Below are 21044 nucleotides of genomic sequence, written 5' to 3' on the forward strand. Positions count from 1 at the left end.
AGTGCTGCTAGGAAGGAGGCAGAATGGTGCATAAAACACAGATGGCAATAGACTGGAACAAGACTCATTCCATGTCTTAAAACAAGTTCTGGATACCGTCAGGATCAGAATGCCAAAGTATCCTGGCTCCCACTCACTCCTGCTCTTGCTTGGTTCACTGCCAGAACAGCGTGTGGCCATTTTTATGCTACAGATCAGCAGGAAAAAGAACCTCTGGATATATCAATACATGGATGAAGCTCAAAAAACAATATGCTGGGCAAAAGAAAGCAGATACACAGCAAAAAAGTGTATATTGTATAATCCTATCTTTGTGAAGTTTACAACAGGTAGAGCTAATTTATGGTGAAAGAAGTCATAAAAGAGATTGCCCTGGGGTAGGATATTGACTAGAAGAGTTTTCCAAGGCAATGGAGCGATTCGAATCTTGATAGGGATGTACATTTACGAGGTGTACAATTTATTAAAACTTTTGAAACTGCAACACTTGACTTCAGTCATTGTATGTAAATTATATCCCAGTTGAAAAAGACTTAAAAGGCACACAAAAGAAAAATATGTTGGCTTAGGAAATCATATTCCTCCTCTTCTTTTCCTTCTACAACAAATATACTATGTGCTCAGCTGTGCAGGAAGCACTGTGTATGTACTAAGGGAAAGAGATTTGGCTCCTGCCCCTCGTTGCGCTTACAAAAGATGCTAAAAGACCTTTCTCTGTTCTTCAAATAGTGGCTCTCAAACTTATTTTTTTGATCTCCAACTCACACTAAGAAATATACCATATATTCACACAAACACCCCCCCCCATGGGTACCTAAACATACACACATAGTAAACAACAGCTTCACAAATAAGACTTAGCTTAGGTATTACGTGTCCTAATATTATTACTCCTACTCTCTCCTAATTTAGTTTATTTTATTCATTAAAAAAATTATAGTCATATGGTTGGGGTGGGGGAAATTATAGTCATAAAAACTATTTCATGACTCCTGTAATGAATCTTTTTTTTTTAAAGATTTTCTTTTATTTATTTATGCATACAAAAAATGGGGTATAGGCCAGAGGTTCAGGGGGTAAGTGGATTCACCACAGACAGAGTGGGGAGCAGAACAGGCGGACCTACTGAAATACACTGCTGAGGGGAGCAGCGGGCAAGACAGGCGAGGTCTGCTGTGCCATGTGTGTTAGCTCCCTGACTGGGGATCGAACTTGTGCTTCAGTGGCTGGGGCTAGCTTGATAGTACTGAGACTTAACCCTTAGCCACCAGGGAGGCCCCCCTCCTGTAATGGATCTTGACCTACATAATAAGAAACACTGTCCTAGGGCCCCCCATGCTCCCCTCTAGTGCTGCAGTTAGCTGGTTAGACAGAAATGATCTGTTTATGTCTAGGTCAAAAACTATTTTATTCCTTTTGTATCCCTGATGCTGAGTACAGAGCCTCATTCCCAATAAATATTTATTAAAAATTTATAAAGCAGAATGTCAGCTTTTTTTTTTTTAAAAAAGGAGTAATCTGCCCTTACCTCAGGAAAAAGAAAAACAAACAAAGAAAATAAAATAAGAGCGGCTTTACCACCCATGTGGCCAGCTCCCAGCCTGGACTTGCTCGCAGGACCTGACCCCAACCTGGCAGAGCGCTGAGGAGGCTGCTTCCTCCTTGTGGCACTTCCCACCGAGTCCTGTGAGTGAAGGCTCTGAACATACCTTTTTTTTTTTTAATGCTGAGATTTTAAAGGTGCACAAATAGCTTTCTTCTTGGATGATTTTAAAACACCTCCTCTCATCTGATGGAGGGGCATGGACTGCAAGAGCTGTGACTGACAGAGTAGTGGCCCCGCTGTTCCCCTGACAACAGCATTTTGGTGAAAAGGTAGAAAAGTTGCCCTTGGAGCAAAAGTAAGAGAAAGTACATGCCAGCAGAAGAGCCGGCGGACTGCACAGCCAGATTTATCACCTAATGTGCGAGAAGTCACAGAAATCGAGCCTAAGAAAGAAGCGATTTTCCTCCTCACGCTGAGAACAGGCCCCTTTCCCAGGAGCAAGCCACTGCTCCCCGAAGGAGGAGGAAGGATCCTGTTTAGGGCTCTGACCTCCACTGAGGGCCAGTGTTCAGATTGGCATCAACAAGCAGAGAGAACAAAGAGGAGCCTGAACAGGGATCGGGGCTCCGCTTACCCAGTGAAATGATGGCACGCAGGGCATTCAGGGGACGAAACCTTCTGAATCAAAAATTCCTGGCTGAAGGAGACAGGCCCCTGTATTTTAAAAAAAGTTCCCCAAGTAACTCTGATGGGAGGCTGGATTTAAGCACCGATTCATCGGTTGCCAGAGAGGGAGCAGGGAGGGGGCAAGACAAAGCAGATTTGCAAAATGGTTCAGGGACAAGCCCCAGATGTCCCAGTCTGTTCCAACAGTGACCTTAGACCAAAAGCCCACATGATGTTGTGAAGTGTGGTCGGTTGGTTCTTGGAGAAACCAAGGCAAGTGTGCCAGGTCTGTTCCGAACCTGCAGAGCCTGCCGACTAGCAGCCAGAAGCAAGTGTCGGCCCACAGCAGGAGTCTAGCAAGGATGGTTTTAAAACACAGATTCCTGAAGCCCTGGGGGCTGATGCTAAAGTCAGCTGGTACCTCACTCTGTTGACAGCAAGGAAAGGTGAGAAAGGGCAGACTTCAGTGTGTCCGTCAGCACTGGGCCAGACTGGCTTCTACAGGTGAGCTTTAAAATTCAAATACAAAGTTTGAGGGGAAGCAACAAGAGAAAGAAAGTCAAGGCGGATCCATAGACCAAGGATAAAAAGCTTATCCCTGGTGCACACCCCGTGCAGAACACATGCTTCGCACCATGTATCAAAGAGAACAGGGCAGGTGTCGGGCATGGGGACACCTCCTGACCAGGCCTTAATCTGCAATGCGACTTTACACAGGGTAAGTTTCTTAACCCTCTTGACCCCTAGATTCCTTATCTACAAATTGGAGAGCGCAATACTGACCCAAAAGGTTGCTGTGACAGTCAATTGAGATCATATGGGAAAATATTAAACGCTACATAAATTTTAGTGAGAGGTGGCATCCTAAGTCTTTAGCTTTTGCCCTCACTTCTGTGCACAAATCATGGATCTAAGGGAACATTTCCCGGGAGAGAGAAGAGCATGCAAGGGTTTGGTAATCAGACCACAGTGTACATTTTGCCCCTGTCACTGATTAGCTGACCTCAGGTAAGTCATCTAAACTCTCTAAATTTTTTTTTTTTTTTTTAATTTTCTAGAGGCCATGTCTTATTTATTTATTTGTTTGTTTGTTTGTTTGGTTTATACATGCACTGGGTACAGTCAGAAGCGCGGGAGGGTGAGAGAATTCACCAGAGCCAGAGCAGGGAGCAGAGCAGGCAGAAGGACCGAAGGACACTGCTGAGGGGAGCAGCGGGCGGCAGGAGAGGTCTGCGGCCATGTGGGACCCTCCTCCGGTGGCCAGGGAGCAGCTGGGGATCGAACCGGCACCACAGTGGCCGCGGGCAGCTTCGCAACCCAGCGCTCAACCGCTGCGCCACCAGGGAGGCCCTAAACTCCCTAAATTTTTAACTGCAAAAGTGGAGATGATACTTACTTCCTGCCTGGATTCTAGTGAAGACTGAATGAGAAAAAGTGTGAGGTGCTTCCCCTGGTGCCCACTGAGCCCTTGAAGGATCACTATCTTCATAACTGTTCTTTAAACACTCCAACAGGCCTGAACAACAGAACTGGGGATCACCTGACCAAGGTTCCGAAACCAGGACAGAGGAGCCCCTGAGCCCCTAGCTTTAAGCACTTACATCAATAAGGTCAGACAGGTCGTGGATATAGTACTTGAAGACAGATGCATTGGTTGCCTCCAAAGCCAGCAAGTACTCATTCCGGGCTTTAATAGCCTTCAATTTATTCTCTGTGTACTTCGCTTGGCGCTGAAAAGGGAACAGAAGTTCAATTTTACTTTTTTTTTAAAGAGGAAGATTGTTCTCTAAAAGATGAAAGTACAGTACATTCGATAACCACAATTGTGCTGCTACTCCCTGTGCGTGTCTGCCCTAAATTGGGTTCTAATTCTGTTTAATGAGATTCACGGGTATAATGTAGATCAATCCAGGGAAGGTTAATGAGGCTCCCTACTTTAGATGCGTGCCCCAGTTTGGTTCTATCTGCAAACACCATTCTCTCTCCCTCACCACCGCCCTGGAGGAGGTGTCACTATATCTGACCCTGAATGCCTGACATCTGATAGCAAACCGTAGGCCTCCCGTCCCCTCCCAGGTTTGAAAAGGTGACTACTGTTACCTGTTTATCTGCTACAAGTGAAAAATTCGGAGCCCACATGCCCAAGTTCTTCCAACACTGAAGATTTCTTCCAGGGCAGAGAGCGAGGACTCACTTTCAGTCACTAGATACTAAAGGAACCCAGAGCTTCCTATTCTGCGCTTCCTGGTGCTCACGGGGGAATTCCTGTTAGTCCCGACTTCCAGAACATTCCTCCCCATCCTCCACAGTTACAGGAACATACGCACCTTCTCCTTCATCTTCTCAATCTTCTTCACTGAGCTCCTCCGGACATGCTTCTCCTCAATGCGGACATTAGATGTGGAGTCGGGGGAGCGTGGGGTCTGCCGGTCCTCCTGCTTCACCGATTTGCCTATTTGCTTCTCTTCCTGCTTTTCTGCCTCCTTCAGCTTACTCTGAGCACTGATGCTGTCAGCATTGTACATGTGATATGTCTTCATGACCTGCAAGATACCCGTCCCCATCCCAGAGGTCAAGCAAATGGAGTCAGTTCTCAACTTTACAGACAAACAGACTCAGTTGGACCTCTCTCTCATGGAGCAATTTCCTCATATCCATAAGAAAAATTTGTGTTTGTTTCTGCAAACTTTATATATTAGAGATCATGCCAAAGCACAAAACAGTAGTTGAACTTGAGTCAACAAGCCTAATCTATTAAAACATTTCATGCCTTAAATATTTGTTGGTTTTTTTTGGGGGGTGTGTGTGTGTGTGTGTGTGTGTGTGTGTGTGTGTAGGTGTGATAGCACTTAGTCTCAACACCTATGCCACCAGCGAGGCCCCAATGGCCACGTAATCTCTATGCTTAGTCCTCTTACAATACCAAGTCAATAGGCAATAACACCACCACCCAGACCCCAGGATCAAAGCCCACCTTTGTGGGTAGGAGCCTTGAAGAGGGCAGCATGGCTGTGGAGTATCTCATACTTTTTGGATCTTTCAGGCTTAAAATGGGGAAGAGGAATTTCTTCCTACAGGCCTAGCATTCTGGGCTCTGGTCCCCTTTATCCAGATCAAATACCCTGTCTCACAGCAGCAGGAATGGAGCAGCACCATTCACTGAGCGCAGAGCAGACCCCACCCAGCCTTCACGCCTAGCGCTACACGGGTGGGTTCTCCTTTCATCCTCAAGAATCCTGTGATCTAGACAACAACCCTAGGAAGATTATAAATGCACACATCTACTCAGGTAAGAGCCTGCGAAGGCATAAAATTCACATCAAGTGAAACTGGAGTGGCCACAGGACGCAGCATAAAAAGAGAGGGATGCAATTTTCAAATTTCCCATCAAAGCAGCTCTCTGGGAGTCCAATCCCTTTTCTTAATGAGGCCAGGAAGTCTGGATCTTGCATTTGCTTCCAATCCTCCCAGATATACCATTTCCAGCCACGAGGTGCCTGCTCTTCCTTGTTGGAGCTTTCTGCTTTCTACACAGGGAGTCTCTAGTTCCTATCTGGGAATTAAAAATGCTTGATAACAAACCAAGCAAGCTAAAGGTCAAGAGTGGTAACATTTTGATGCCATGAGATTTCTTTCAGTGGGAGAATTAGAGAGTACAGGAGTTGAGGGTGGGTGTGCATGTCTGTGAGTGTGCGCGTGTGCATTGTTCTCTGAACACCAGAGAAGAGTAAGATCATAATATTAATAATAATCCCAACTACTTACTTAGTACACTCTGTGTGTCAGAGCTTAAGGTAAGTCACCTCACTTAGCTTTGCAACATCTTTATGAAAGACATGTTATTTTCACTTTTAAACAAGAGGAAACTGTCCACCCAAGGTCACAGAGCTAGCAAATGTCAGAGTCAGGATTCAAACTCAGGTTTTTCAAACTCCAAAGTCCAGACTCTTTGCTACTATGAACAATGTCTCTCCTCTGCATAGGACCAGAGGGCTTCTGGTTGGGAGGAAAGAAGTAAGAAAAGCTTAGAGAAACGAACTTCTTTTATGGATTGGGTCTAGGGCAGTGATCTTGACTGGGGATTAATGTGGCCCCCAGGGGATATCTGGCAAATTCTGAAGACATTTTGATCATCACAAGTTGGGGACTGCTACTGGAATCTAGTGGGTAGAAACCAGGGGTGCTGCTAAACGCCCTATGCACAGGACAGTCCCGCAACATTGCCCCAAATATCAATGGTGCTGAGGCGAGGCATTCCAGTGAGAGGGGGCCGGAGGGCCACAACTCCCTCAGGGTCAGCCGGAGAGGGAGGGAGGATTAAGAATACTATGGCACTGACAAAATCAAAGTACACCAGAGTTTAAATAGTGTCTTGCTATGGATATAGAATATCAGTTTCATCTTATTCTGAACTGGACATCATATCCACAAGTATAGGATCTACTCCAATTATATACTCTGTAGACTGTCTACAAAGAAGTAGTGATACTGAACAACTGACAGTGTTAAAAAACCTTAAGTAATTCAAACAACCCTCCAGGTTTCCAGGTTGACTAAGAAGTAAGAAAGAGGCAATTGTTACCTCAGCTGAGGAAGGGTAGATTGCATTTTGTCTCTTTTCATTTGAATGTGGGAGATTAGACGGGCTTTTCTGGGGAATCTGAAAACCCAAGGTGAAAAACCAAGAAATACTGATATTGGGCTTTCCACAGCCCAGTCAGATCACCTTACAGTGGAGGTCATAGTTGACACAGAACCTTCAGCTCTTCAGTGCTTTGCTTTAAAATATGAGCACATAGCTTAAGATTCCCAGATATTTGAGGAAAATAGCTAATAGGAAAGATCAAGGCCTAAATGAGTCATTTTGAGGAAACAAAATACACAGAAAGAAAAAAAGGACTTCGTAAGTGATCTATGAACGATACCTCTAGAGTGATCAGTGGGAAATGAAAAGACAGCCTGAAATAAGAGCAGGGTGTAACAAAAAAAGGAACATGAACTTGGCAGTTAAGATTCAATTCAAATCTCTCTCCAAAGAGCCTGACTTCATGCCCCTCCTTTGTGGAGACATAAGGATTCTTATCATCTCACATTTTACTTGTTACTTTATCTTTCTGTCTCTTCTATTAAAACTAAGTGCCTTGAGTTTGGGACCACTCTTATCTTTCTGTCTCTGGTGCTTAGCGCTAGAGACAAATGGGCAAGTAGAATTGAGGGACTATTAACTGACATTGTTTCAAAAGAACAGGTGCTAAATACCAGTCTGAAGATACTCAGCAAGCAGACAGCTGCTGCACCACGCCAGGGGGACATATATTTATGGGGTACAAAAGCAGAAAACCTCTTGAGAAACAACAGCTCCTATCCCAACACCTCTTACTTCTATCTCAATTCTAGGGCTGCACTGACTCTTCAGACTCAGCCAACCCATGTGGTGCAGCACCCCTACATAAACTCCTGCCTTGCCAGGCTTCCAGATACAACCTCCCAGTACAATTGAGGCAGAGAACACTGGGGCTCTCTGGGAAGTGTGCTCTGACTTCAAAGGCATTCTTGGACAGTCAGTCAGAAAATGAAATCACTTCTGCAGTGGTCTACACACCAGCCAGATCTCTCTGCGGAGTTAAAATGCACTTCAAGAAGAGGGCTGGCCAGGACTGCCCTCTGAACAGCAGTATGGGACATGGCCTCTGGAATGCCAGTCAGGGACATCAAAGCCCTACAGGCAGAAAAGAGGAAGGTGCAGAGAGGCAGCTGGCCACTTATGGTGGGAATCCGGGCCTCTTGCCCAAAGTAATCTTTATTTGGGAACACTAGGGCCCCGCACTCTGGATCATCAAAAAATACTTGAATTATCAACCTGGGTAATCAGTGTCCCCAAAGGAAGTATCCATAGGCATTAGGAACAGATGCAAAGTAAAAAAGGAGCATTGAATATCTAAATCTCTTATTTCCTTTATCCCTTTGCCTACAGGATCAGTGAAATGAAAGGCTTCTCCTGCCCTCTCAAAGAGCAAAAAAGGGACAGCTCCTTGCAGGGAGCCCTCCCTTGTTCTAACTCCTCCAAGAGATAGAGAGATAGAAGGAGGGGAGGGAAGGGAGGGAAGAGCTGGGGAGGACAGGATGGGGAGGGTACTAGCACATGGAATGTTGGGGGGCCTGGGGCACAGAGGTTAGGGACATTTGAAAAGGTCATTTAGCTAGAGGCAGACCAACCTGAGGTGCCAATTCAGGGGACTCCAGTCTCTAAGCCAAGAGTTTTTCAGGTTTCATCATATTGACATTTTGGGTCAGATAATTCTTGTTGTGGGGAGGGAGGGAGTTGTTCTGTGCGTCCTAGGGTTTTAGTCACATCCTTGCCTCTAGTACCCCTCACCCCACTATTCAAACCATGTCCGCAGTCATTGCCAAATATCCCCTTGAGGGAAAAATCACCTTGCTGGGGTCACTACACCAGAATACTCAGCCTTCTCTGGAACTTTCCAGTGTCCTCTTTTATTTCTTCCCATTGTCTACTAGAGGAAAACATCAAAGTTTTCTTTTAGTCTTAGACAAACTATAAAAATGTACACCAAGTCACCTCAAGGTAGGTGACACCCTGTTCAGCCAGTTCTCAGTGTGAGAAGGATCCACGCTCTGTGGTAACCGTGGCCTCACAGTGGCTGGGCAAGAAAGGCAGTGCCGAGGCCTGACCACTGCAGCCTTCGGAAGAGTAGAGCAGCAAGTTTCGGGGATTCTTCCACACTCCAGCACAAACTGAACACTTTCATTTACTTTTTATTTTATTTTTTTAAATTAAAGCACATTGTGAGATCTGGGCCTCTGAGAAAGCAAACAGATCCCCGACACTGTTCTTCTTCTGCTGCATGCAGCCCCACAGCAGGGGCATCAGGGTAGATTTTATTTTATATATTTTTAAAATATTTATTTATTTATTTATTTATTTATTTATTTATTTATTTATGCAAGAACCAGGGTACAGGCCAGATGCGTGGGAGGGTGAGAGGATTTACCAGAGACAGAGCAGGGAACAGAACAGGCAGACTGACGAAATACACTGCTGGGGGGAGCAGTGGGCGAGACAGGAGAGGTCTGCTTGCCATGTGGGTTGCTCCGAGGCCAGTGGTGATCGAACAGGCACTGCAGAGGCTGTGGACAGCTTTACAGCGTGGCACTCAACCGCCTGCACCATGAGGGGAGGCCCTGAGGGTACATTTTAGTTGGTTTGGTGTGGCCGTTATCCAGCAACAGACATGGCAAATAGCAGAGGCGCAAGATGCATATTGGAAAATCAAAGGCTTCATGTATCAACTACAGGTCTCATTTTCTGTCTCAGTGAATTCTATCAGGAGAAAGGAGAAATAGCATTTCTTGGTGTCTAGAAGATGCTCTGAAAATCAAGCATATAAGTAAAGCATTAAAAAGACAAGGAGTTCAGGGAACTCATCCTGTCTACAAATGGTTCACATCAACATGCTTCTATTTTTAAAAAGCCTTAGCTTCATTGGAGAGAAATGAAAACTCGGGAACTGAACCAAAGGGTACCATTTATCTACTTGGCTTCGGAGCAGGAGAGTCACAGAGCAGAAATGCCAAACAAACTGAGAGGCACTAGAGACAAGTCTGACGATTCTGCACAATTTACTTGCTTAACTGTTGCCATGACAAACCAGCCACACCTAGGCTTTTGGATAAAGAACATGGAATTCCCTGATCTCAAATGCCTATAATATGTCACCACTGCTGTCTTCCTGAGAGAAGGAAGGAAGGAAGGAAATAAGGAAGGGAGGGAGGGAGGAGGGAAGGAAGGAAGTAAAAGAGGAAAGAAGGAAGGAGGGACAAAGAGGAAGGAAGGAGGGAGGAAGGAAGTAAGGAAAGAAGAAAAGAAGGGAGGATGGAAGGACGGAAGGGACAAAGGGCAGTGAAAAAGCTAGAGAACTAAGAAAATCAATTTCACCTTCGTCGGATAAATGATGGTCAGACTTTTCTGCCCTCCCGCCATTAGGATTAAATGATGGATCTCTACGGACCTGAATGCATGCCTGATGGCGGGCACCTGGAGTGGGGTGTGGGCATGTGTAGGTGGGTACACCTGGGCTGAGACTGGGCTTATAAGGGCGGTGACACGGGATGCCAGCAGAGGGAAAGACACACCAGAATGAGAACCAGCAGAGTAGCAGAGGCCACGAGCCTCCCGACCCCGCTGCCTGCCGTGTATCTGGTAAACTCAATAAAAGCCTGAAAAAGCCACTGAGGATTCCAGGACTCCTCCTTCACCCGTCTGCTAGGATCACAGAGATCCTGCTCTGTGTCCTTCCTGCTGCTACAGCCTTCAAAACAGGACAAGGTGATCCTGGAGAAGGACACAGGCTGGCACAGCCGATGTGGAGAAGGGGCCTTAAAAGCCTTCAGCTGCACAATTGAAATATTCCCTCAATGGCACTAGAATTTTCTTAGCGTGCAACTGTTTTAATTATAATTAATGAAACACGGCTGGGGGAAAAACAACTGCCGCTGCCCGAGTGCATGAGCAAACGCACTGGTCACAGGCGTCACATGCTCACAGCGCCAACCATTTCAGAACTGACTGTGTTTCCTTCTCCAGGCCCAAGATCTGCCTCTTCACTGAGGTCTGGCCTTTAGAAAGCCCCGGCAGTTGATGCTACGCTCTCTGCCTGGACTGGTCTCTCATATCGTGGGTATCTAGGGCCCTGGGTTTCCCTCCGGAGCACCTACTCTAACTCAAACTGGTAGATTAGTCTAAGAACTGATGCAAAACATTGAACAAATAAATCCTTCCCAATAGGCACCTAGTCATTCATGGTGCAATGCAGGCTCTGTTCCCTGCCCATTAGGTTCGGGGTCCCTAGTCTGCTGCCAGTGGAGGTCAGATATGCTGATAACCTAGACCTTGATTGGTCTCTAGTGGCTATACCCCAAATGGAGCCAGGGTTAGCTTGCACAGCTGAGCAGGGATCTTATTTTGACTGTTTTTTTACTCATTCAGATTTGAAAATAAGAATGTGAAAAAAAGAGATGGGTGGAGTACCCCCAGTGGGGACACCATGCACTGTCTTCAACTTCAGCTCAGTTCTGTTGCTGACGTGACTGTGACCACAAGCGGCTGCTTCCCTCTGCTATTAGAGAGCCAAGAACCCAGCTGATTTACCGAGTAGAGTTCATTCAGGACCTTCATCAAATCATCTTGGAGCTGCTGGCCAACTTCTTTACTCTGGAAGGAAAGAGGAATGAAGGTTAATTGGGAAACAGAAGGAGGGGGAAGGGGGCGATAAAAACAAGAAGAGCACTGGTTCTACAAACAACACAGACTCAATTAAGGCCCGTTATTTAAACCAGCAAATCAGATAAGCATTCCTATCAGACTCAATTATTGTCAGATTACTCAAAGAGTTTTAATAAAATGAAATGTGCCCCTTCTACAACCTAGCAGGGACAATCATGTGAAGGGAAAGTGGGTTGCAGCCTCTGATTTCTCAACTGGTCCCCGAAGAGTAGGCCTGAAAGCCACATCCTACTTAGCAACTGTTGTTAGGTGGATCTAACATTTTTGAACACTCATAGTCAAGCATTCCAGAGCATTGTAGAAGAAAATAAGATGTGAGACAGGATGAGACAGGAAGAAATACATACACATCCAAGGCCTTCAAAGTAGCTCTGAGCAGGAAGAAGCTACACCTCTTTGTTGTCTTCTACTCCTAGCTCCCTGGGCAGTGACACCTCAATGACTGGTTACAAGATTAGTTGAACTCAATTCTCATAGGACATGTTAAGGGTTAGTTAACTCCAACTGGTTAGTTCTAAGCAGTGACCTCAGGTTCTCTGCTGCTGCCACAGGTTTCTAAGTACACAGAGAGAACAGCAGAAACAGAGAAGGATGAGAAAGCAGGAAGGAAATAATATATGCCTTGTATATTAAGTGTTTTATGCCAAGTCCAAAGAAAAGGGGATAAAACTGGCATCACTAGGTCACTGTGAGGGGAAGCTTTCCTTCATCTTGTGCCAGTTTCTTCTACCTCTTTCCTACTAAAAGTCTGATATCAAGGGTGCCCTGTAACAGAAGGTATAATCTGACCTACTGGCACAACTCACTTCCAGGCAAAGAAAGGAAGAGATCTTGCATGTCAGAAACATAATAATTTAAGATGCTTTTCAACATAGATGACTTTAATCTTTTTTTCTGATTACAAAAAGAATACATGTTTACTATAGTAAATAAAGAACAGCGGAAAACCTCAAAAAAGAGTAACTCAGTGTTACCAGTCTGAAATGGACACTCTGGAATTTTTGTTATGTATTTTCTAAGATTTTTATGAAAATGGGATTGCATTAACACAGTTTGTGACTTATTCACTTAAAGTTATGTTGGCACATTTCCCCCAGGAATTGTTCGTCTATAACATTATAATACATTATGTTGATGTAGTTCCTATTCTTAGACATTTACTTCCTTACAAATTTTTATGACAGAACATGCTGTATTAAATTACTTTGTACACAATCTATGCACACACCTTTTATTACTTTCTCCTAGAACTAACATTGCTGAGTCAAGGACTACTCATTTATACCATTAAATTGCCTTTGAGAAACACTGTATTAATTTAAAATAACACCAGAAGCACGTAAAAATGCTACTTCATTTTTTGTTTTGACAATTTGATATGACTTCCTATTGTAATTTGCAGTCCTTTGATTCTAGTGAGAAGCAGTATTTGTTTGACATGTTTATCAGGCATTTTCATTTTTCTACTAAGCAACTCATTATGGACTATAACATAGGTGTGACCTATGTAGTAAGTAGACATGAATTTTTACACCCAGTGGGGAGAGGAGTGGAAAGAGCCCTGAATTAGCAATCACAAGATTATCTTCTTCCCAGATTCTCCAATATCAAGGAGATAAATTTGAACAACCTGGTTAATCTCTTGGGGTCTTTGTTTTCCTTGCCATAAAAGGAAAGTCCTTGGCTAAAACATTCCTAATCTGCCATTCTGATTCTTCAGGATCTCTTGCCTGGCTTCCTGAGTTCCTATTAGATTCAAACAGCAGCCACGTCAATGTAGGGTTGGTTGGCTTCACTCCGTGGAGACGATAATGAGAAAATTCTCCTCCGGGCAGGGACTCTACAAAATGGCTGGCTTCGGGGGTATCTTGCCAATCGTATGGTTACAGCAGCATGAAGCCCCAAATGAGAAAACCTTTTATCTTGGGCTCACAAACCAGCGCCTCCTTCCTATCTCCAGGAAAGCTGAACTCCATGGAGGCAGCTGAGGCCCAAGGAGGTGAACTGAGGTGAACTGACTCACCAGCTAGCCCCAGAGTCAGCAGCAGGCCCAGGAAGTGACCACGAGTATTGCTCCTAAGGCCCTGCCCTCGAACCTGTAGTCCCGCTCCCTCTGCCCTCCCGCCATCCTCCCTTACTGCCTCCTTATATTAAAATGGCAGAGGTTACAGAAGAAAACTCCTTGCTTACCACGGCTTAAATAAAACAGCAATTAGCCTAGGCAGATGTTTCCTTTCATGCACTGATTAGCTGGAAAAGGACAGACTCAACTATTATCCCTGTTTATTTGAACAGGCTGCAGAAACGATTTTGACTTGCCGCTCCCTCTGGCTGCAGGCTGGGCTGGGAGCAAGCCCGCCCAGTTCAAGTGTAGGAGCAATCAGGAGCGATTCTGATACAGGCAAGAAGGAAACAGCCGTGCCTCTCCCCTGTCAGAGGACAAGAGGCCACCCATTCTCTACTGCAGGAACCTTAACTGTGTCTCTTTGGGAGCAAGCAGGACCCAGGGCCCCAGGAAGGACTTCTGTGCTGTTACTGCTGCTGCAGAGGGCTTGTCAGAGCAGGGAAGCTACGGGGAACCCCACCCAAAGACAAGGACACATTTATTCCCGGGAACAACAAAACCTGATGAGCCTAGTACACCACAAAGAAGACTCTCCAGCCTTTCCGTTCCCTATAAAAAGGCAAGGGGTTTCTAGGCAGGGAATTTACAGAGCAGGCTTTGTGTGCTATCACACAGCCTGCATCTCTTTTCTTTAAAATTTCCTGGAAGAGAATGAGTCATCTAAACATTGCAGAAAACCAAATAGAAGTTGAGGGAAAAAATTACTTTGGGCAAAATTTTTCTCTTAAATGTTTGCATAGTAATCTTTGCCTGGAAAAAAAAAATGCCTAAATTTAGAATAGAGATGTGGCACAGCTCACAATGCTGGTTCTGTGGGATAGGAAGTACAGTGGTGCGCTTAGGCGGGGATCTTTTATTTTGAAACTCACCACAATCATTTGGCCAGAGTGTGATTCATGGGGGGGTAGGGGGACCACACTGCCTGCTGCTGGGGTGGGGCTGATCGGAAGGCAGTGAGATTGCAACAGCTCCTGCCAGCTGTGTGCTTACAAAATGGGTAGAGATTCCTCCTTTTCCAACAGATAACAGCTTTGGACAACAGAACTGAAACGCACATCCTCACTTCCCCTAAGGTGGTACGGTTCTAAAAGCCTCCTCACAGAAAGAGAGTGAGCAGCAAAGTGTAAGGAAGTGCAAGGTTTGTGTCCTGGGCTGCCGGGACACTAGGCTGGCTGACAGCTCATCTTTAGATCAATACATTTTCTGAGCTTGCATGAGTTGACCTGTTAGCGTTTCCCAAAGAACACCAATGATGAAAGGACTTTAAACCAGTCTGCATCAGGAAGGTTACCTACTACCAGATTCTCTAGTTATTTAGGTCAGCACTGGTGTGCCTGCCAAGTTGGGGGTGGTGGTATTTACTGGCTATCTACACTACAGAGCTGTACTACTTGGCAAGCACAAAAATTACTCCCTCTTTGTATGAAAGGAAAAAAAAAAAAAAAGAGTTAGGCCTGTCTCTGCCACGTGGTGAGAGCTGATGTCAAGGCTGAGCCTGTCAGCAGGTAGAAACAGTAGGGTCATTTAGTTCTCTGCTGATTAGCCTATGTCAGCAGTTTTCCAAAAAAAAGAATCCAATTTTCAAGGGCATATATCTCCCTCCACCAGTGCTAGCACCCTTGCCCACAGCAAAGATACTTCTAAGATCAACTGTCAAAAAAAATGCAGTTTAAAAATGAATTTGCACATGCAGATTTTAGAGGAAAGGGACATGGACCCCATATAAAACTCAGGCAGCAGGAGACGTACCACCAGGTGTAAAGTGACAGTTTTGGGTTCACTTGCTTGTCACTTCAAACTGGCCAGGTTTCATGAGCTGGCACTTGGCCTGCAATGCTTTGGAGGGGAGGCCAGCGCCGAGAGGAGTGGCTGTTTGGCAGCCTGGCCCGTGCTAGGTGATGGTGGGCACTGCATCTGGCCTTCCCCCAGCCCAACTTAGTCTATCAAAGTAAGTGGGTTGGAGAGTTGCAGGGGGTGGAGGTTCTGCAGGGTCCAAACCCAGGGATGACTTCCAGATTTCTCCTCACCCAGCTGCTTGTGTAGAGGCTGGGGAGCTCCTGCTATTAGGCATGACTGCATGAAGATACCACGTGACGGTCTGGGAAGGCCGTGCTCCAGTTACAATCTCACACTCTGGAAGTCCAAGGTAGAATGAAATATGAACATACAGAATTGCAAAGCTTTTTGGAGAGGAGGCCGAGAGTTGCCACAAAAGGAACATCTGAGATGCTTTTACCTTCTGAAGATAGGGTAGGTTAGCACGTTAAAAAAAATACATGTTAAAAATAATGTATGCATATATATGTAGATGTTGTGTGTCTACCGTGAGAGTATTATGCACAGTGCATTCTGCAATTTCCTATTTTTTTCTCTTTTCTATTTTTGGATGCTAGTCATAAGTCACTAAATTCATTTTACAACTCATTAATGAGTAACATTATACATTTGTTTAAAAAAAGTCTGGCTATACTGTAATTGTGGAACTAATGAAGAAATTAGTGAATTAGGGACCAACCAAGACAGGAGCTAATTGGCTTGCCCTTTCAAGATAGTTGACTGGATGTTTTGAAACAGATTCAATGATTAGCTCTTGGCAAGGTGGGAAATGTTGGATTTTAGGGAGTGAGCAGTAAAGAGTTCATTGGTTAATGTTTATGGAAGTCCTACCATGTGCTGGGTATCTGTAGATTGATTAGGAATATAGTATTATGCAAAACAGTTAAAAAGTTTACCATCTACTGAGAAAGATGGACATTAATGTGATGCCTAAGCTATCCGCACACAACTCTACTGGTCTCAAAGGTATAATTCATTATAGAAATTAATTTCTTGAACTAGTTGACCAGTTTAAGACCAATTCTTTTTTCTATCTCAACCAAGAGCTTTCCTCACTTTAACCTATTGCCAGAGCAAACCAGAAGCTGAATCTAGCCTGCCAGAAACAGAAATCTGATTTTTAAAAATCTAGCTAACACATAGCAAATCTTTTTTCTTTGAGTTTGCCTAAGTTACTAATAGATATTTCAGGTTATAATGATACTGCTTCAGTATAAGTGACTCCCAAAGTAGTCACATTCCATTTTTAACAAATCCCTTGAGTTTGTCAGCTCCATAACAACTAATCTCACGGCAGCCCCTTCACTCAGAAGTGAATGGGTACAGTTAAACACTCTCAGTGACAAGAGTCATAATTTAAAAGAAAATGTTAGGTGCCTTATATAGTCTGAGACCCAATACCTGTCTCAGAATTTACTTGAAACACTAGTTTTTTCAACTACATCCATATTTAATAATCTGAAGCACTTAGTCTAAAAAAAAAAAGTGATGAATATATGAAACCATCTAAAACTAATGGAAGAGAGAGACTATAGCTCAAAACATCTTTCTGTCCTATGGTGTCCAGTGCACTGTTTTATATTCAGTATCCATAAAACAATCAGTTGTTGAATCAAGTAGATCAAATTTTAGCTTAGATATAAATACTTTAATTTTACATAACAATAAGAATAAAGCAATAAAGCTATGTTTTCTTCATATACATTAAGAGGAAAAACTCCATCAGAAGTTATCCACACGAATTCCCTCAGGTTACAGTTCACAAATAATCCCAAAGAGTTAAAAATGATTTTTCAAGGATAATGTATCTGTTCAGTATCCTATCCAAGGCCTCATGCAGTGTCACAAGAGGGGAAACATGAGCCTCTGCAACAGGATTTGAATCCTGCTTCCACTCCCATTCACATGGCCTTGGGTAAATGAATTTGCCTTTCACCTTGGGTGAAAGCTTTAACCACTCTGTGCTTCAACTTCCACATCTGTACAATAGGATGATTGTAAGGAGACAATTCATGTAAAGTACTTACAACATAATCTAACACCTAGTACGTATAATAAATGTTAGCTATTATTATTAGAATAGAACTTTCTCAATACCCACTTGAGTGCTTTTCTACTGCAGCCTCCTTATGAACCTTCAAAACATGTTAATGATCATTTATATGTAGAATTGAGAAGGTCTCTAGAGGCTGATTCCTGAGGCAGGGCTGAAGATAAATCCCTGTGATGGGGTATGGGTGGAGGATGCACCGGTACTGACCCACTGGGAAGAAGACTCCTCTGTTTTTCCTCATGCTTGCTGCTTCATAACTCATTCTCCTTCCCAGTTTCCATAAGAATCAAAGTAACAATGACTGTAAAAAATAAGCAGTTTTCCAGAGGAAAAAGAAGCGAAGAAAGAAAGAAAATCAAAGAAAGCAGGGGAAAAAGTAAGTAGTTAGTAGAAAGAAGGAAATTGGGGGGTGGGGGCAAATAGAAGGAAACTAAGGAAGACAGAATTACTCTCTATCCCTCCAGGTAGATTAAACAAAAGATCCTTCTCAGTTAGGGACTTGGTTCAAATGGGGCCACAAATTAAATGTGCAAACGCAGGGGCCCCCTACTACCTAGGTCAGAGAAGATTGCCCATTACAAAGATTGCCCATTACAAAGATTGCCCATTACAAAGTTCTGATTTAATAACATCCAGATACTTACTACTCTAAGGTACTTGTTCGGGGAAGTCATTTCCTTAAGGCTTTTCCAGAAGCTCTAGAATGTTAAGACTTGATAACCCACAGTAGTGCTAGTGGCCCTGGGAGAAAATCCTTTCTTTGGCATAACAGTGAACTCTGTGGATACAGCTCCTACTGTCTGTGGACACTCACTGTGCTCTGCTAGAATTAGCCAGCACCTCTTGTCAGGAAACCATAGAATTTGGACACGGCTGAGTCCCACCAGGCTGGGCCAGAGACGGAGTGGGGTTGGGGACCAGGTAGAGTCCAGAGGCCTTCAGCTCTCCCCAGACCTCAGATGGCAGTTTGAAACACAGTTCTATTGCTGAATGCTCTTCCATGGTTGTTTTAATCTCTTAGAATCACCCAGTTTAATGCTAAGAAAATAAGCTGAAAGCAATATTCCTTAAAAGGAAAGAGACAATCAAATCTGAGGTTTCATTTCTTAAATCATTGCCGTGATCCTTCTCTTGCCAAATTCCCATCTTTAACTCTTCTGGATAATGATTTTAGTGGGAGTATAATAAAGTCTTAGGCCTTGATCTCTCATGCCAAAACATTTCTTGAGGTCACACTGAAGGTGAGTGACCACCCCATTTCCATGGCAGTATACTAAAGCCACAGAAATGATGTCTAGGTGACCAGAAGACCACGACACCGAGGACAAAAGACACAAAGGCAGAAAGGCAACACGAGAGCAGAAATCTCTCAGCAACTGTGAAATGAACTCTGGAGGGAAAACAATCAATGGCTTGGGAACAGTCAAAAAGGAAATAAAAGCCAGAATGATAAGGTGCTTGCAAGCATTTGCCCTACTACAATAAGGGATTTTGGGAGGTGGGGGATGGGGAGAATGCATGTGTGGCTTCCAGATGGTGAGGCTGGGAGGAGACGGGAAGAATGGGAGTTAATAGAGCTCATCTGAAAGTTGGCACTGTGAACCTGAGAGAGGAGGAGAGCAGCCTGGTAGGAAGTGAGAGTCAGCAAGCACCCATACAAGCAGTGCCTGGGGCACTGGGAAATTCGCTGATTAGATGCTTTAAGAAAGAGGAAATCAGCAGTCAAGTCAACCATGGAGGGATCTGTATAGTGTTAGTTCTTTTGGAGTTGCCTTAGAATCCCTCTATCAAGACAGGAAAAGAGATTCCAGAGAGTTCAATTATGGGGAGAGCATTTTCTTGACACTCCAGGTGCTACAGCTGGACCAAGAAGAGCATAATCAAGTCTGGGATACTGAGTAGTCTTTATTGGGAGAGGATTAGAATGATTATCCCTGGGGTGACAGTGGAGATTTGAATGGGGACAACTTCCTGTAGCTAAGCAGGTTATGTGACACCTTTTCTCTTTGTCCACACAATGTGTACAAGTATAGCCACTCCCATCAGTCATGGTCCATGTACAATTAAAAAAATCTAAATTAAAAATGAAGGAAGACACCTTCATTCTTGTCAGTACCTCATCCTCATTGAATAGTGAGGAGAACATAGAGAGGTTAGATTTCTCATTAGCACTTCAATTTTTCCTTTTTAATTCAGGCTTTACAAGTGTTGCAAGCACACTCGAAAAGAATGTGTCTACAGTTGCTATGTACAGTGCCCATATGTTGTTTAGACCAAGTTTTTTAAAAATTGTTTTTCAAACCTTCTATAGCTTTGTGATTTTTTTGATTATTGTTTAATCATTCACTAAAATAGGTAAATTAAATTTCACATTGGGGTTGAGGATTTGTTTATTTTTCCTTTTAATCCTGTCCTTTTTTTTTTTGTGGGACCCTCACCGGTGGCCGGGGATTGAACTGGTGCTACAGAGGCTGCGGGCAGCCTCGCAACACAGTGCTCAACCGCTGCGCCACCAGGGGAAGCCCCTGTCCATTTTTTATTCATATATTTTAAGGTTATGTTAGTAATATCTTCCTGATAACTTGAATCTTTAATTATTATGACAGGTCCCTCATTATCTCTAAGAATACTTTTCACTAAAAATCTATTTGGTCTGTAGCAAAAAGAGAAAACAATTTTTAAAAATGAAGAGAACACAAAAGACTTATGGGATAGCATCAAGAGGAACATTTGCATTATAGGGATTTTAGAAGGAGAAGAACGAGAGAAAGGGGCAGAAAATATGCTTGAAGAAATAATAGCTCAGGACAGGACTTCCCTAAACTGGCAAAGGAAACAGACATCCAGATCCAGGAAGTTCAAACAGTTCCAAACACAATAAACCCAGATGCACACCAAGACACATTATACTTAAAATGGCACAGATTAAAGATAAATTCTTAAAGTAGTCAGATAAAGAGGCACATATAAGAGAAGTCCAATAAAACTATAAGTAGGTTTCTCAGCAGAAATCTTATAGGCCAAAAATAGCATGACATTTTTGATATGCTGAAAGGGAAAGCTGTCCAACCCATCAAGAAACCACTACACAGTCAGGTTAACATTCAGAGTTAAAAGAGCAATAAAGAACTTTACAGACAAACAACAGTTTAAGGAATGAATGTCCTCTAAACCTGTCTTGCAACAAATATTAAAGGGACCTCTATAAAATGAAAAGAAACCTCATTCAGAAGTACCAAGACTCCCATAACATAAAACATGGAGGGTGAAAAAAATAAAAAGCAGGACAGTTGTAAGGAGCTCAAGACTAACTTGCTTTCAATTTAATATAGGTTATAAGTACAGAACTCTACACATACACCACATGGTATCATCAGGACAAAAACACCTAGAAGAAGCAAAGAAAAAGATGAAAACAGAATCCAAACACTATGCAAAGGTAGCTTTCAAAATCAAAGGGAGAGAACAAATAAATAACAAAAGAGAAGAGACAAACTGCAAAAACACCCAGAAA

The 21044-nt window shown here is 43.6% G+C and overlaps 1 protein-coding gene across 4 annotated transcripts in view; it reads right to left on the bottom strand.

Moving 5' to 3' along the window:
* SRGAP2 (SLIT-ROBO Rho GTPase activating protein 2) overlaps positions 1–21044 on the bottom strand; it is a gene marked incomplete at both ends in the record, with an annotated part of 230296 nt that overhangs the window by 55015 nt on the left and 154237 nt on the right. For all 4 annotated transcript variants that reach the window (XM_084246216.1, XM_084246215.1, XM_084246214.1 and 1 more), the window contains 3 exons: positions 3814–3942; positions 4540–4755; positions 11382–11444. In XM_084246216.1, coding sequence (XP_084102342.1) covers positions 3814–3942; positions 4540–4755; positions 11382–11444 — 408 coding nt within the window. The remainder of the gene's footprint in view (positions 1–3813; positions 3943–4539; positions 4756–11381; positions 11445–21044) is intronic.

The sequence above is a fragment of the Talpa europaea genome (assembly GCF_964194135.1).
Source record: "Talpa europaea genome assembly, chromosome: 10".
NCBI lineage: Eukaryota > Metazoa > Chordata > Mammalia > Eulipotyphla > Talpidae > Talpa > Talpa europaea.